General features: G+C 33.6%; 1 protein-coding gene and 2 non-coding genes across 3 annotated transcripts; 1 reads left to right on the forward strand and 2 right to left on the reverse strand.

Moving 5' to 3' along the window:
• Positions 1-14,513: 14,513 nt before the first annotated feature.
• On the reverse strand, positions 14,514-17,148 carry LOC129799593 (zinc finger protein 892-like). Its single transcript, XM_055843615.1, has 6 exons — positions 16,860-17,148; positions 16,725-16,796; positions 15,439-16,302; positions 15,190-15,379; positions 14,811-15,025; positions 14,514-14,737 (listed from the first exon to the last, which is right to left on the reverse strand). Exons 1-6 carry the CDS (start codon positions 17,028-17,030, stop codon positions 14,594-14,596), a joined length of 1,656 nt encoding a protein of 551 aa, XP_055699590.1. The 5' UTR covers positions 17,031-17,148; the 3' UTR covers positions 14,514-14,593.
• Trnav-cac (transfer RNA valine (anticodon CAC)) lies at positions 15,072-15,144 on the forward strand. The gene has a single exon. It is a non-coding gene; the product is annotated as a tRNA-Val (tRNA).
• A 220-nt stretch (positions 17,149-17,368) lies between the features above and the next one.
• Positions 17,369-17,441, reverse strand: Trnav-cac (transfer RNA valine (anticodon CAC)). The gene has a single exon. It is a non-coding gene; the product is annotated as a tRNA-Val (tRNA).
• Positions 17,442-18,929: the final 1,488 nt, after the last annotated feature.

Below are 18,929 nucleotides of genomic sequence, written 5' to 3' on the forward strand. Positions count from 1 at the left end.
TATATCGAGTAAAGAATTTTATTAGCAGTAACATAGTTCTATGTTCGTATGTTCTAATTGTGATTAACCAAAAGGAAATTATTATTCTCAATAAGAATGAGTCACTCTATGTTAATTGGGATTAGTGTTTATTTTATTGCAAAAATTTACTTTGAATTTTATTTTATCGTTACGAAATGTGTTATGGTTGTTTCCAGCAGGTAATCTAAAAATTTCTATTTGTCGTGTTTGTCAATTTAATATCGACAAATCAAAACTTAGGTAACAACCCTGCAGCTACATGTGTTAACAATTGCCTGGTATGAACGAATAACTATTTCGGCAAATGTGTTTACATTTTCCCCTGTATTCGTTTATTTATTTCATACATTTCATCAAATACTATTTTCTGACCTTGGCTTATGGCCAATTGTTATTTTGTGCAAAGTGAGAAAAAAAAAACAATTTTCATGTCGTGGGAAAAAAGACATTTTTATTCCGAGAAAACATTGAAATTTTTCATAAACTCTAAAGTAAATAGCTAAAAGGAATGGAGGAGAAAAGTGAAAAACGTATGAAAAATTGGCCCAGTTCGAGAAAATGGAGCTCGTCTGAATGGCGCTAATGAATTATTTTTGTCAAATATTTTCTCTAGAACACGAAAAATGTTCTCATTTTTCCATACATATTTTTTTTATTAATTCTCCTGTGCCAATCTAAATAGAAGGCATGAGGCAAAAGTCATTTGAAAGAGTGACTCATATATTTCTATTTTCTCTTATCACCGACGAGGAATTTAGCTATTTTTAATATCATCATCTCTTGTTTTAATTGTGCGACATACATCGTAATCTATTATTAAATCGACATTTTCGCACAATGAATGACATACATTGCAACAACAAGTGGTAGTTGTGAGTTCCTAGCGAAGTGAAAATTGAGTTAATTCTAATTAAGAGGGTTTCTCTGTGCAATTCATTCGGGGTTGAACGGGCTTTTTTTCCACCCAAAACATTTTTCCACCCACTTGAATTTTAAAAGAAATTAGACACAAAAGTTTTCACCCATGAATGAAACTTTAGAATTTTTCGGGTTTCACTGGAAGAACAACCAAGTGAGAAATAACAGAGATATTACAAAGTGGTTGGCATTAAATTCTCCCCATACCACCTTTAAACTTTATATATCTTATAAATTTACACTTTTCAATTATTTCTTCACTTGAAACTTTAAAAAGTTACTTGTAAGTTTGGAAAAGTTTTGAAAAACAGATATACAGTTCCCTTAAATCACCCTCCACACCACCCTACGTAGCACAAAAACAGATTCTTTTCTCACAATTTAAATGCAATGGAAGAATTTTGCGTAAGACAAACCCGCGGAATTCTTTCGACTGCGGGAAGGTTTTTCAGAAAACTGATGTCGGCAAAGATATTTACGAATGAAAATTGCTCCTCGTTTCTCGCACAAATACCCACACATCGGAAACTTCTGCCTACCATTTCTATATAAATACACCAGAAACATATGATTTTATCTTGTCTTTAAACTAATCCATGCAAAATATACCAAAAAACCCATTCACATGTGGTGGTCACATTTTTTTCCAATTTCCCTCATTTAATGTTCTAATTATACAACAAGCTATAACACGTGAAAAAGAAAAAACAAACCAAATTTACGTCATATCATTGGATGTAGGTGGTGTCTCGAAGAGTATTCAAAGTATTGAATTTTTCAATTTGTGGCCAAATGTCATCCACCTGTTCATGACCACCCAACCAATGTCAAAGGCTAGTCATAAATTGAAGTTAATATCATATTGTTTTATAAAAATATCATATTTAAAACGTAAAAAAACACACACATAAAATATATGATATTACAAACCTTCATCATGGGAAAATTAATAAAATTGTATATGACATTAATGGGACAGATTATCTAAACTTGACTTCATTCTAGAACCCGCTTATCCCTGTCTAGCTTACACTTAAAAAAAATATTTTGTAAAATTATTCGTAAATGTTTGTGAATTCACATTGCACACTTACAAAATGCTCATAAATCATATGACCCACAAATAAATTGGTAACAAGTTGCTTATTTGTAATAATTTCACAAATACTTGTTCGTAAATATAGGGGAAGTGTGCCAAATGTCGGCCAACTTCTAATTGCGGCCACTTTGAGTGTAATTTCGGTCATGGAAATAAATTAATTAAAATTATGTATGTTATCTTCGAATAGTCAATAAATTCATTTTGCTTTCAAATATTCATTCATTTTAGGATGTATTAACACAAAGACCGTTAAATTTTATGTATAATTTGAATTTAAATTGCGTTGTAAAGATACTCAGTGTGGAAAGAGTCTTACCAAAAATGTGACAGATCGGCACATTTTTTCTGTTTGACAGATCGGCAAAAGATTTTCTTTCGCTGTTTTTCATGAAAATTGATTAGTTTTCTTTAAAGATTGTTTATCGACGGTTCCATTCCATACTATTCTATCTCAGAATGACAACATTTCAGGAGAGCCATTTGAAGTTGCCGATTTCCTATGTTGCCCGTGTACATTTTTTTCGAAAAAATTGAATATCTCGTTACCCGAACGCCGATTGCCACCAATTTTTTACCAGTTGAAGATCTCGGTCTCAGGAACAGCATATCTCTCGGAGTAATATAATTCTAAGTCGACTTAGAATAGTATGGAATGGAGCCGTCGTTATGTTAATAGTGAATCAATCTTTAAATTTCGGGTGAAATTTCCCAGCTGGATCCTGTATTTCGCGTAAAAAAGTATATATTTTGTGAGCGTCTCTCCGGTGAGGTAGTGTTGCCTATTCCGGCAACATCTTTTGCTTTCCTAAATTTCTTATTGATTTTGAGTTTTTTTTTTATTTCTGAGTTCTACAATGTCCAGAGAAAAAAAAAAGCATCACTTCTATAAAAAGATGATGTGGAAAGGGCCTTGGAAGAGTTCAGGAAGGGCAAATTGCTACGAGAATCTGCGCATAAATTTGAGATGGTACTCTTCAGGTCTTCAGGATAAATTACGCGGAAGATCTCAGGGCTTGTGGGTTATATAAACGTATTAAACTAAATATTAAACTCGTTCCGTTTGACGTTTTGAAATTTTCTATCCGTTGCGTCACAAAAGGTGGCCAGAAAATAGATGGTCGGAATTTCACTCAAAGTGGCCGGAATACTACCCAAAGCAATGCCCATATTTTTTATTAATTTTTCAATATTTTAGGAAGTGATTTAAAGAAAACGAAGATGATAAACTAGTTTTCAAGGTTCCACACAACCCTCCCGAAAAGGAAGTAACAAAAAATTTCAATATGAATTAAAAATATTGCATTTCAAACTTAGGACTTCGGTGCTTATATGCAACTATGCCGAAATTTGGCACACTTACTCTAAATAAAAGTCGAAGTTTTTTAAGCCATGCCTAAATGGGGAGCCCAAGTCGAGTCGTGGGCAAACTATCCTTTCATTCAAGTCTTTGACTTTCGCTCTTAGGCACAGTTGACAGCGCTCAGAGTTTGGTGCTCAATTACCCAAATTTTGCATTAAACTTACCCTAAGTGTAATGAAAAAGGCTTTAGCCGACTTTTTTATGACATTTTTGTAATTGCGGAAAAATTGCTCATCCAAATGGCAATACTGCTTGAAATATTAATAGTACTTTTCGTCTAACAATTATCCATGTATTAGTGAAAAATCATTGATTAGACCGCCACGAAAGAGTGGCTACAACTGCCCCGAGGGCTGTTTCAGTGTTTATCATCTTATATAAAAAGTGCATAATTATTATCCAAGTGAAAAATATTTTTTAATTAGGTTTATTAAACCAGAAACGAGGTAAAACTATGAAATCTTGACTAGAAACTCAGAAAACCAAATACTGGTACAAAAACTATAACATCAAAATTACAATTTTATACCAATTTTAAAAAAATGCTTCTAAATTGTAGGATAACAGGATCAGAGTTATAAATATTTCTGGGAATATGGAGATGTGTTCCTACTTTCATTAAAAAATACTTTGTTCGATGTACATTTTAAGGAAAACGAGAAAAATCCACTGACTAATTCTACCTCTGGCTATAGGTGCCCCGGTCTCCCCTAATATAATGTGATTACATTGTAACCAATATCCCGATACGATTCATTATGAGGACAAGACCTATTTTATCCTTAATTATCGTTCTCTTCTTTGACTAATTGATTTTGAATATTTTTGGGATTCAAAAATATGGAATTTTAAGATTTGAATAAATATTTCAATATGGCTTAACTTTATGTCTAGACTAATGCCCAATGCACAATAACTTTTGTTTATTAAACATGTTTTTGATATTTCAATGAGAGTGAATGAGATCTAGATCTAGTCATCTCGCTCATTCTCATAGGAAATTTTGAAAACATGTTTACAAAACAAAAGATATTGTGTGTTGGGCATAATGCTGATCTGTAGTGCAACTAAAAACAAGTTATCATTTTATTCAATGCATTATTTATACAATTCAACTTTAGATAGAATTCATTTTTATTCTAAAACTAAATCTAAAGGTTAAATATAACAATATTTATATCAATAAAGCCAGAACGATTTACATAAATAATTCTACAAGATAATTGAAAGAAGACAACTCATCTTGGTTTATACGTCCGTATATATCCTTTAGCCGACTAGCAGACATTTCAGGCAATCAATTCCGTGAAGATGAATATGTATTAAAGTATTAATATATATTTTTTTAAAGATTCTAAAGATTGTGTAGCCGTGTCTCAGTCAAAAGCGAAAAGACAGCAGATTTGATCCAGCTTTTTTCGTGGTTAAAAATTATTTACTTTCTTAAAAACGGATTTCTAAACCGATTAGGTTTAAGAATCTCAAAAAGTCAGGAGCTCTCGACAATCAATTATATTACTCCAAGACTAGTTTGGGCTATCTTTTACATGATTAATTAAAAAGAAATGTAAATTTTGGACTGACAACTAAAACTTGAGGAATTACTTAAGAAGTTATAAGTTCAAGTACTTCGCAAAGGTCTTATGGTTTGTCATGTGTTTATAGCAATTATCAGATCTTTAAATGGAAAAGCTCTCTGATATGCTATTTATAAAATTATTGTTCTGCAAAAGAACTTGCGGTGAAAGGAAGTGTAGAAAGCATAAGTTTAGGTGTCATTTTTTAAGATTACTTAATAAAACTTTTGATTTAGTATACACACAATATACCGCGTAGTCTTTCATTTTGTACTTGTCATGAACATTCCCGGGAAAGCTCTCTGTGCTGAAAAAAATCACATTCCTCATACTCTCTTGTACGCTGAAAATATAAGCAGTAAAGCCCTTATAAAAAATTGTTATCATTAAAAGGGAAATTTAATTAAACACGAAAATAATGAATGACTATGCCCCTGGAATGCTCGTGTATACTGTATATGGGAATATATGTAGATGATTGAATTCAGGAATATGTATAAGTATTATATAGGGCTTTGTTTTCCACATGAAAGGGATACAATGTCCATTCTTGAAATATTTTCTTCTTTCCGACATCCCTACTAACGAATTATTTATTCTAATTGGGACAATGAATTAAATTTATTCAACTGAAACTGTTTCCATTAAAGTTTTTGCGAAGGGCTATATAAAAAGTTGTTTAAAAGGCGGAAATTTTGCTCTTTAAACTGAATTTACATATTTGAAGAAGCCAAAGTAATGGAAAAACTTGTCAAAGAAAAAAGAAACAGAGTGATGAATGCCTATTTGTGGAAGCTTTTATTTTGTATTCAACCTTTAAAAAGCTCATATAAAGCACGTTCGCCATGTCGCCGTTTTGTCGATGGATGAAGAAAAAAGGTCCACCCCACATTTTTACTTCAAACATCATTTCTAACAATAACAATAGCTTGTATACATATTGCTTCTTTTCTCACTTCTAAAATATTCTTGATTCTATCTCGATGTCGAGCCTAAATACTAACAGAAATATACAAAAAAAAATAATCTACGCATGATGCTTTTTTCAGCAAAGCGTTAAGCTTAAAGAATCTTTGATTGTAGGGGAAGGACTTTCAGGCTTAGCACATACTCTGGCCTCGAACACTTTATAATTTTCCAATGTTCTTTTAATGAATCTGACCTGATTTGTGACTTAAGATTAGCTTTTAAAATATATTGCCATCAAGATCAGATTCATTAACCCATTCAGTCAGTGTACTAGAAATACTTAAGATAGAATGTTCATATTTTGGAATTAGTTTCTTACAGAATAATAGATGATTTTTTTGAAAAGAAATTTTTTTTTTATCTATTATGGGGGCGCGGGGAGCCGCTCTCAAACACTCGTCTTAACGGTCACAGAATTTAAATTCTGTACATTCATTCATTACAAACTCTACTGATTTAGATAGAGTAACTATCCAAGAAGAAAATTGACGACCAGAATTCAAATCAGGAAATAGGAAAAAGTCCAATTTTAAGAAATTCGACGGGATGTCGTATTTCCCGTCCGCCATTTTGAGCAAAGATTTTGCATGATTTTCCGCGAAGCGAGAAAAGAACAACAAAATGTGTTTCCATCTCTGTCGGGCTATTTTTTCCAAGTAATTGAAGGACTAAAGTAACTAAAAATTAATTCTCGATAGCAATTCGAATATCAATTGCTTAGAAATAAATCATCTAAAATCACTCAATTTGCATATGATGTATAATACCATGGTAAGGAATGGGTTAACGGAATATTGGAAAAATATGAAGTGTTCGAAGCCAGGATGTGTGCGACGCCTGAAAGCGTTTCTCTATAGTTTAGGTAGGACCATAGCCTATATTCAGAATCATATTTTCCATATGCACTGAAAGCATACCACTATTTTACTAAAAGCACAATACTAAGTGCAGAAAGTTTAAAAAAAAAATAGGTGTGGAAGAACGTTGTAGTCTGCATAAGAAATTTTCCTCATGAATAATGATTATGGGTGTAAAAGAATATTTTTGCTCCTTTCAAGGGAACAATGTTGGGTGGGAAATTAAGTGTGAAAAGTGGAAAAGCGCAAAATACATTTCGAAATGGCTTCCAAATTGAGGAGACGCAAAAGGGAATGACACGGGGGAGGGTTACAGATAATATTGTACTGAAACTTTCAACTAATTGCCTTAATTATGGCCAACCGTGAATAAGGAGAAACCTCAAGGGATTAGCCCGTACTGCCAATTAATGACGTCTGCTGAGAATAATAATGCCGAAAGACAGTTCCACAACTTCCTCAGACGAAGTCAGGGACATGGGGACAACAAAAATTATAATAACTCATTCGTATCAGCACAATAATTTTTCTTAATCTATTAGAAAGTAAGGTAAGGGAAGAGTACCCCGGATCGGAATGTTAGGAGACATGCTCCATATTTAGTTGAAAATACAGTCCTCAGATCACTATTTGATATTTTTATGTATGCTAATGGATACATTAGTGACCCCCTTTACTATATCTGTGCTTTTAAATTTTAAATTTTTACAATAAATTAATAAAAAATATGTGTAATTGCAAACTTGCACGCTGTACCTCGGATCGTCAGGTGTTTAATTAGGTGTCTCAGGGAAAATTTGTTATGTAAATTAAATCTGAGTTAATGCACTGCATTCTTGTGAGAGTTAAATTGTAAAAAGTAGCTAATAACTTTTAAAAAATCATTTAATTTGGAGCAACAATGTGTTATTAACCTGACGATCCGAGGAACACTGCCGATCGCTGGTACTCTTCCCTTATAAAGAGCTTCATAGAACGTGATTATTAAATTAAAAAGTTATAAAACTCTGTCAACTCGAAACTGTTACACGTTAAGAAAATATTTACATAGATTTATTAAAATATAAATATAAAAGAATTTTTAGTAAAAGTTCTTTTATAAGTAAAATAGAATATTTCTTTTCACTTGTTCTACTGGAACTTTTTACGATTTTAAAACTTTAGTTCATTTCCCATAGGTTAATGTCACACAAAGACTTTAGACTGAGTTGAAAACAATACGATCCATCACCATTCTCGTAACTTTAAGCATTCTACAGAGAAACTTTTAAAAATGTTAGATAATATATTATAATATCTATCTTTGATATATTAATATCATAATTTATCCTCACATTTTAACTAGTATTCAGAACAACGTTATCATTCTGAATAATTTAAACTATTTTCAATTAATCACAATGAAGACTAAAAATTGATATTCAGTGAAGATATTGAATATTTTGGTAAATTTTATTTCAATTAAGAGCAGTATAATAATTAATAATAAAAGTGATTAAGCACATTTTAAATAATTGCAAATTGATAGGCGTTCAATGATAAAACGCTTAAAATACCATGTTTTATAATAAATGGTGAAACTTTTGCATAATAAAAAGGCCAATACAATATTTTTGCAAAATATTTAAATTCTTCTGAATAATTAATCCTATTTTTATTAATCGTAATTTCAACCTCAACTCAAGTGATACAACTAGGTTTCATTCCTAGGTTTATTGTCTTTTTTTATAAATAGATATCAAAATCCAATTTGCAATTCAGGGATACAACGGATAAAACAACTCCACCCTGCCATATCATTATTGTTAAGATAAGATTAACTACTAAGATAAACTTATAGACCTTTATGGTCAGGTGGATTGCTTTGCAGATTCCGGATGGTCCTTTTGGTCTCTGCGGGGGACTCCTCAACATGAGATCATACCTCTTATCGTAAACAATTGGAATTTGGTAGTATATGGATAAGAATCTACGAGTTATGGTAAGAGGATGAGCTTCTGAAGATGAAATGCTGCGTTTCAAGAGGATTTTCATTCAAGGCTGTTTTTGGTGTACTGGTAAAAGCCTGGAATTCCTTCTTGGAGATGTGTCTTATTTGTGTTCCAGACCGCGAAGCAGAGAAGAGAATCTCTGTTATTGCAAAAATTTAAAAAAAAAGGGTTCAACGAAATATGCCCTATAGGGGAAACGAACACAGGGTAGCATCAAACACTGCGATTTTTTAATCAGATATTCGACTTCTAAAGACAAGACATATAGGAATTTATCGGCACTATAAGGATGCTTGTCTACTGAAGAAATGGTTGAGATAGTCCAAGTAGTTAGGAAATAAAAATTAGTGTTTTGTGCTACCCCGTGTTTGGTGGTGCCCCAGTTTCCCCTACATGTTTTTTATAGATAGAACTTTAATGGAAAATTTCGTTTTTAGACTGAAAAATGTCGTGTGTCTATTTTGGAATTTCGAGATTTTCTAATTGTTTCAGATGGTCAAAGAGGAAAAGAAAACGAAGAATTACAAGACTACATTCGAGTGTATACGTTTTTGTTGTTTTTTCTTTCCTTTTGATAACTAAACTGTTAAACTCAAAGTTGCGAATTAAATATGATTCCAAATTACCCCTATATTACGCTATCCAATTGTTTTACTGTTCGAACTCAAAGCAAGAGCTGTATTATAATCCATTTTATATGTCAACTTGCTACCATTCTGGAGATCAAACGGTAACAGATTTTGATATCTAGTCTTCGATGATGACCCCCTTCAATATACATTATTTCCACACGTTTTGTTCACCAAAACCATGTTTTTCTTTAGTTTCGAAAACGGCTAAAACGATTTCATTTATTGGAAATAGTATAAGATGAACTTCTTGTCAATCACGAATTCAAAATGACATCCATACAAATTGCCTACTATTTGGAGTTAATTTATTATATCAATATTCGAAATGCCCTAAATCTATGCAAATAATTTTCAAGCTTTAAATTTCAAATATTGTAAATTATTTATGACTTAAAAATTGCATACTTGCAGGGAATATCTTTGACATAAATTACGGAATGTCGTGGTGTAACATTTTCGTTACTAATTTGTTCTGTAATTAATAAGCAGGCTTTTCTTGGTCCAGAAAATATCACATAAACTAAAATTTAAAAACAATAAAAGAAAAGATAGAAATAAATGACGTTTTAACTAAAACTAAAACCAGAAAATATCACTTAAAAAATTAAAATTTCCTTTAGTTATTTTTATTTTTATATATCAAAGTTTAACAACTCGAGAGGGCCGTTTCTCAGCCAATTTGGAAAAATTTAATTTTTTTTTGGAAATGTCTTTAAATTTCCAACCCAGCTGCATTGGTCACAATTGTTATTTCTTTTGTTATGTGTAAGCGTTTTACCGGTTTTCTGAAATATTCGCGTAAAATAGATGAAAGAAACATTACATCAGACACGTGAGCAAGAATTGTTTGAAACCGAATAAACGTCATAATAAGTTTGTCCAGATAGCGTTTGTTTGGACCATTGACGTACAATTTTCATTTGACGTTTGTTAAGTTTCAAACGGTACTCGCTCACATCTGCATTACATCATTCTAAAAGTAATTTGCAAGCTAATTTGTTTCTATTAATTACTCCTCTATAACTGTAATGCATTTGATCCGATAACCCTTCAATAATCTTAAACCGTGGTTGAATATATACATATTTCTCAAAGATTTACCAAGTAGGTTTTTACGGTTACCATTGCTTGTGCAATCATTAAACTGTTGGACACGTAAAATTTTTTCTGCGTTTATAGGCAGATAAAAGTCCCTGGAGATCAAATCTAACGAATACGAAAAATAACCAAGGAATTTTAACCTCAAATTTTCGATTTTTGACATTGGTTAAACACCTTTGTAAGCAAATCCCAGGTGTTTCGTCTTTGTGAAAATAGTATTTTACGATAAATTCAAGTGTTTTCTCATAATTTTTTGAGTTCAATTTATCCAAAAATTCATATTTTTAGGTTAATTGCTTTATCTTAATTGAGATTATCAATGAGCGAACATTCTGGAAAACGATACTAAAATCTCTTTAACCAATATCAGGCTTTGTTTGCTTTGGGACCAAATATCGAACTTCAGTCGACTTAAATAATTTTTGAATCAATTTAGGGTTATGATAACGTGCAAGGTTTATCTAAATTTATAACATGATGCTTAAAATCGGTTTTATTAGACTTAAAATGCTCGAAATAAGGCTGGGAAACTTGCACTGAGACAGATTTTTTGAAACGACTTTTTTATCAATTTTTTTTATTGATAATGCTTTTTCTAAAAGTCTCTGTATGGCATTTATAAGTTTGTGATGTCTACGGTATGAGCAATTTTAGGCATACACGAACTTGGGTCTGCATAAACAATATAATTAATTATTCCCCACTAGAGCCTTTACTCCCAAAACCATGTTTATTGGATTTGTTTTAGAAATTATCTAGGCGGCCACTTCTTCCATACGAAAATTCCATTGAATCGTTTCTAATAACGGTTTTTCAATGTAAAACCTTTAGGCTTTCGAGAGCGCATTTTTCAACGTTATGGTTTTATGTTTCGGCTCGTTGGGAGACTCTTAGGATTCCGGACAATCCTGAATCGATTCCAATTGGTTCTGAACAGGTTATGAAACGGTAAGTACCTAATTCTCATCCAAAAAATAAGTAATTCTTATTCGAAATTCAAATGACTTCTGAACTATTTTGGGCGATATTTTGAGTGATTAATAAATCACTAAATTGTAAATTATGGGAAAGCACTTGTGAGATCTGATATCTAAATTACGAGTTTTTATAAGTTTGAGATGCATATTTTATAAGAAATTTTAGACATAGCCCAAATTGTATCTTTCTAGGTTACTGGAGGCTTGTAGACCCCTTTGAAACTCAAGTGATTAACTGCAAACAATTGATTTTGAAGGAGAAGATACCCCTAGCACTTTTATTATCTTTAGAATAAATTCCCATGTCTTTTAGTCTCTTTTATCGAAGGACTTTATCACTGCACAAAGTTCCAATTATCGCGTTTCGAAAAATGCATTCACACGTTAAATTTAATTGACTTGCAAGATAAGAAAAAATTGTAAGATAGAAATGAAACTTGGCTTATTCATATACTACTTATTAATCACTATCACTTATATAAATCTACCAGTTATTTAATATAGACAGAAATAGGCACCTTTGAATTAGGACAGCTTTAAAATTGAGCTTTTTCCTCCTATTAGGTGAGATTCTTAACAATCTCACCTACTATAATCCTAACAAAATTTCATGTCCTCCGATCGCGCTCAAACTTGGCCAAAATGTGTTTCGCCACTTCCTGATCACGAATATATGGGGGGCTAAGTTACGTTCCCGGCCGGCCGGCCGGCCGGCCGTCCGGCCGTCCGGCCGCTCTTTGGAGCTTAATAGCTCCTAAACTAAAAAAGATATCGACTTGCGGTTTTCGGCAAAGGTTATATATCGCATGAAAATTGCAACTTGGTGCAGTGACCCCCCACCCCCCACCCCTCCTTCCGCCATTTTGAAGACCCCCCTTTTTTTGTTTTCTCAATAGCTCCGCCCCTATGGCATTCAGCGGACTCAAATTTTAGTATGTTATAGCTGGGCCTTAGAGCTTTCCATCAATACCAAACTTAAGGTCCCCCGACCCCCCTGACCCGAGCTATAAGGGTCCAAAAAAAATTTCTTAAAATGGCCATAACTCCGGTTCTAATTGTCAGAATTTAAAAAATGAGGGCTTTTTGGAAAGCTCTCGTGAAATGCCACTTCCTCTTCTAACATCGCAAGTTCATAAAACCACCGCTAGGGGCGCTATTATTAAAAAGAAAATTTTTAAATATTAAAAGTTAAATAACTCAAAAATTCCTTATGCAATCGGGCTGAAATTTTAGTATGTTGTAGCCGTTGATTATACCTATCAAACAAAAAAAACCTTAAGTCGATCCATAACCCCTGACCCGAGCTATAAGGGGTCAAAGTTCGAACATTGACCGGCCTCTATCTCCGGTTCTAATTAACATATCGACATAAATTTTACCTTTTTGGTTTCGTCTCGATGAGCACTTTCAGATGGAAGTTCAAAAACTCACCACAGGTGGCGCTGTGATAGCGTCAAAATTCATCGAAATTTAAAGACATTTTTCTTAAAAACGGCATTGTGCAAGTTAATGAAATTTTAGTATGTTGTAGTCCAGTCTAGGACGTTTCCAAAATGGTGCGTATGCGCGCTGTGGTTTCAATAGAACCGGAGATATGAGGGGTCAAAGTTCACGAAATTTAAAAAATCATATCTCCGGTTCTATGTGACGGATTTTGATGAATGAGGGCTTAAACGAAAGATCTTACCAAATGCTACAACTTTATAGAATATTTGAACTTCGTGGGACCAACACCAGGGGCGCCACAGTCGAAAAACCAATTTCAATATCACATAACCTCAATTATCTCGACTGTCGCTGAACCGATTTTGATGATTACTTCGACATAATTGTAGAGGATATTTGTCTCTACATTTCGTCCATACATCATTTTCCGCTCAGACTGAGCTATCACTCCGATTTTGCCGTTTAAGTGTGAAAAAATTGATTTTTCCCATAATAACGCTTTGAAATCACTCAGATGCCAATTTGACTGCCTCTACTCCACCAAGACACCTAAAATAGGGTTTTAAATGGAAAGTCCCACAAAATACAACAATTCTTTGATATAGTTGAAGTTCAACAAATGACTACTTGGGGCACTCTGGATGAAAAAACGAGTTAAGAAACAAAAAAACCTCGATTATCTTGGCTTCTGAGTAATCGATGAGATCATGTTCTATGGGAAAATTATAGAGAACATTCTGGTCTACATTTCACCCATATAAGACTTTTCTGTCAGTTCATCCAAATCCTTGATATTTTGGTTTAAATACAAAATTTGTATAATTTCACGAATTTGATTCAAGATAACTGAATGGCGTCTCCCAACATCAGCTCCAAATCGAATTTGCATGCACTCCGAGTTAGCTCACGTTAAGAATCTCACCTACATAAGCCGGTTAGGATTATCTGTCCCTTTCAAATTGAAAATGGACCTTGCAATTATATAATTTAGCTCCACAAACTACTTGTGAAGCTAAATACATTTTGATAAGGCTCAATTCCGTTTAAAAATAGGAGAAAATAGCACAATTTCAGCGCTGGACCACTTCAAAGGTGCCACACTTTCCCTTACTTATAATAAAGACATTTATACAAATAACGCTTTTTACCCAGTATCTTATTTCGGAATAGTTTTTTTTTTGTTTTGTAGGGTAAAGTGTTACAAGTTGGGCAATTCGCCGGTACAAGTTGGATAGGGATTTTTTTCTTGATAAATACAGTACAAAATTTGTTTTTAGCACAAGGAACCAAATTATAAAACTAAAGCATTAATAAAAATGAAGTACTAAATTTATCAAGACAATAAGCCCTGCCCAAATTGTACCATATTGTCCAACTTGTGCCACTTTACCTTGGACTATTGAACTAGGGTTCAATTTAACCGTCAGTAAACCGATAAAAAAAACCCAAAAGATTGTTCACGGAACGCTCTATCTCGTGAATATGTGCATTCTGTCTGTGTGATACTTTGCCATCCATTTTTGTCATTTTTGAAAAGGATAAAAGATAAAACACCAAATGTAGTTTCTCGCAAATTCTTTATTCAATGGCAATCCCCAAAGTATTCAATAAAATCTATATTTCTCTATTTTTCTCATAACTTCTATGCTGTATTTTTATGAATGGTGTTTATGTGCCTTTTAAGAGCACTCTTATCCACAAACTCCTTCCTACAGACATCGCATGGGAATGTACGTCCAGCATGGACAAGCAGATGACGACTTAATCCTGAGGCATGGCAGAAAGTCTAAAAGGAATCACAAAATTCAATCAATAAACACCATATTTCTCCTAGGGCATTTTTTTTTTGCGTGATTTACCTTTGGACAGAGAAAACACTTGTGCACCTCCACCACGGGATTTGCGCTGTGATTCCTGTTCACATGTTGCCGCAGAATTTCCTTCTGAGTAAATTGCTTATCGCACTGATTGCATTTGTATGGCTTCTCGGCGGAATGTACAATGAGATGACGCTTGAGAATTTCCTTCTGGACAAACTTTCTCCCGCATACGCTGCAAGTGAAGGGTTTCTCGCCTGTGGAACAAATCAAGGTAAGGAATTTGAATTTATAAAGGTTCAAGTTTTCGTAGTGTAGTGGTTATCACGTGTGCTTCACACGCACAAGGTCCCCGGTTCGATCCCGGGCGAAAACAGATTCTTTTTTCTTTTTTTTTTCTTTTTTGATTTTTTTCACCCACCAGTGTGAATCCTTTCGTGCCTCTGACGACTGCTATTGCTGGGAAACCACTTTTCACAGAAGGTACATGAATATCCTTTGCGTTTCATGTGAGATATCTCGTGTTTCTCAAGCCCCTTTTTCCTCGAGAAGGTTTTTGGGCACATTGAGCATTTGAATATCAGAAGATCTCCATTTGAATCGTAGTATTTCTAGATTTAATGGAAAAAATTGGATTGAGAATGCCAAAGAGTTGTTTGATGTTACCTACTGGCTTGTTAGCTGCTTCCTCTCCCTCAATTTCCAAGTAAAAGACTTTTCCTTCATCTGTCTCAACGTTCATGCTTTGGGAATCGCAGGATTCTTTTTTTATGAAATCGCTGGTTGTAGGATTCTCATGATCATCCTGCTCGTCCTCCTCCATATCAACTGGCTCCTCATATTCTTCTCTATCTTCCTCCAAATAGTGAAAATCCTCAACTTCATCAACTTCTGGACTCTTGAAGTAGTCCGTGTAGTCAGCTTGATGACTTTCATCCTCTTTCAGCTGATTTATTGTCGTGGCCTCACTGGCTTCCTCTTGGATCTCATATTCATCCTCCGATACTAAAGTGTAGTCAACGTCAGTGTTGAATTGATAATCTTTCTTCTCACTATCTTCTTCCTCCTCTCCCATTACCACTTCATATTCCACGCTATCATCTTCAGGATCTTCACTCGACTCATTGGACTTTTTGATAATCCGAAATACCTTTCCAGTTCCCATCTGCATTTTGGCTTCTTCTGGCTCAATTTTGGTCTTTTCCTCCCTCTCCTTTTGCTTCAGCGTTGCTACAATCTCTCTCATAGCATTCTCCTGGATCTTCTGCTTTTCTTCTCGATAGATTCTCCGTTTCTCCTCCTGCAGAATCGTCAGTTTCTCCTCCTCATACTTGCTTGCAAGTTCCTCCTTGACTTTCTCAAGCTTCTCCTCCACGGCATTCTTTTCCTTCTCCCTAAACTTCATGAGAACCTCTGAATACTCCACATCATCCTCATCATCAGACAAATCATTGATACTATTAATTTTCCCTGAACTCTGCAATCTCAAAAATCTCCGATACTTCAAGTCAGAACTCTTGCATTTCTTCCTGAACTGAAAACAAAATTTCCAAAGCTTACTACGATTATTCTTTTTAATTAATTTTAATCCAATGACTTTGTCATATGACTATTGTGATCTCATCACAATCCCTCTATTTCCTAGCTTTTACCCAAACACAGTCCCAAATTGTTACACACTGCATTTCCTACTACTCCAGGAGTATTTCTTAACAGTCTTTCACCTTGTTCCATTTCTTATATTCCCCCAAATCGTTGCATTTCCCACCTTTTCCCCAGTAGAATATATAACCCAAAAATTGTAATTATGTAAAAAAAAAGTCGTGTCTTAAAACGTCAACTGTAGAAGAAGTCAAATGTAATAGAGTCGTATGAAATAAAATCAATGCAAAAAGTTCGATAGAATTCGGGAGTTTTTCTGTCGAACATGACAAACTCATTCTCTCACAAACTTACAGAATAAAACAATTCCAGGAAATCACTGCAAGTTGGACAAATCTGACTGGGCAGTGGATCATCAGGAGTTACCTTCAAGAACATGAAATTTAATCAAAATCTTCCTTAAATTAAAAAAAAAATCCTTAAATTTACCTCCAGGGAAGTACAAGCCATAATCCTCAAACTTAATTGTTTTTTGGTGTCATTGCGAAATATATTTGTCATTTCACTACTTGTACTGAGCTTCAAGCAAAGCCGACATATAGTCTCTTCATCAAATTCCTCAACTGTAATTACCCCCTGTTTCCTCCTTACACTCTTCATTGTTCTGCTTAAAGAAAATTCAAAAAATCACTTTATAAAATTGAACTATTTTATCAACAAAATCTGCGACTCTCTGCTTTAACTTTGACGGCAAAAATGGCTACTGTGTCAAAGGCAGCGCCACCTATCAAGAAAGAGTGGAAAACCCTGCGAAAATCATCTCAAGATTGTGTTTTGAACGAATTGTCCGTTACTAAAACATTCTTACAGACAATTTTACTCGTTCTTTTAATCCTGTTAATACTATTATCACTTTAATAAATCAATTTTGTTAAAGAATCATTATGCAATGACTATTTATAGTCTTACAAGAAGACAAAAAAAGAAAAAAAAAGATATGTTTTCGCCCGGGATCGAACCGGGGACCTTGTGCGTGTGAAGCACACGTGATAACCACTACACTACGAAAACTTGATGACTAAGCATTTCAAATTTGCATTACATCGGATTTAATTATTTTGAAATCACTCATTGTAACGAATACTTCGAAATCGAAAAGCAAGAGGTTTCTCTTAACTTAAAATACTTGAAATGACTCTGGAGAAATTTTAGGGCGCAGTCGAGCAGTTGCATTCTTGAAGGTAAAAAATATAATAAATGATTTTAGAATAATAAATTGAAGATTATAAATTTAGAAATTCACAAATGAACTGGAAAACTTATGCACAGAACGTTTAATTTCACTTACAAATGCGTTACTTTATTAAAAAGACATGGAAATTTTAGATTCATACAAATGCTCCACGACAGGAACTTGGAAAGACGCTTTGTTTCGTTATATACTTATTTTAATCATTAAATTAAGTGCAAATGAATTTGAGAATAAAATGATGAGTTTAAAAATGTATTCAAATTATTCTTGAAAGGTGACTTTTTATTTTTCTCGAAAACTATTGATTTTTTCTTGAATATATCTATTTTTCCAGTTTAAAGTAATTCTCATCAAATCTAATTCACTTGTGTTTAAACTTTTTCTAATCTTTGAAGTCCTTCTGATGCACTTTTTGATATGACTTTGACCCCTGCTTTAACTTCTTCCGGCGATGAGATTTCTTAATATCCACTCAGTTCTGGAAACAGGAACAGGAAATAGTTCCTGAAAGCCACTTTAGATAAAAACACTGTCTTAGGCATGATTTTTGACTCAAAAATAATTACTCCCTCCGTTCCGAAATAAGTCGTACGTTTGGGAAAAATTGGGATTAATGGAAAGTTTGTTGGTAAATGTTTTGTGTATCAACAATTAAGGGAAGAGCTCCCCGGATCGGAATGTTAAGAGAAATATTCGATATTTAATTGAAAATATAAGCCTTAAAATACTATTTGGTATTTTTGTGTATGCTAATCGATATATTAGTGATCCATTTAACTATATCTGTGCAATTCAATTTTAAATTTATACAATAAATTAATAACAAATAGGTTTAATTGCAACTATGTACTCTGTACCTCGGATCGTCACAAATTTAATCAGGTGTCTCACGGAAAATTGGTTTTATAAATTAAATCTGAGCTAATACACTGCATTCTTGTGAGAGTTAAATAGTAAAAAGTAACTAATAATATTTAAAAATTCATTTGCATTGGTGCAACAATATGGTAATAACTTGACGATCCGAGGAACACTGCCGATCGCTGGTGCTCTTCCCTTATCTCTTGTAATGAACTATTTCTAATGTCCAGTACTAAAATTGGGATCCAGTCTTGGTGGTATGTTGAGGAATGAATGTCTTAAAAATGTCTTATTTTTGGCGTTTTATTTTCAATCTAAAATAGGTGCAGAATGGTGAGAGATAGAGACTTGGGACCTTCGGAGGACCCCTTCATAAATTGACCCTGGTACCATTAATATGCCCTTTATTTTGCCCCCACCCCCCCCCCCCTTCCCCTTCAAAATCA

This window comes from Phlebotomus papatasi, chromosome 1 (genome assembly GCF_024763615.1).
Source record: "Phlebotomus papatasi isolate M1 chromosome 1, Ppap_2.1, whole genome shotgun sequence".
NCBI lineage: Eukaryota > Metazoa > Arthropoda > Insecta > Diptera > Psychodidae > Phlebotomus > Phlebotomus papatasi.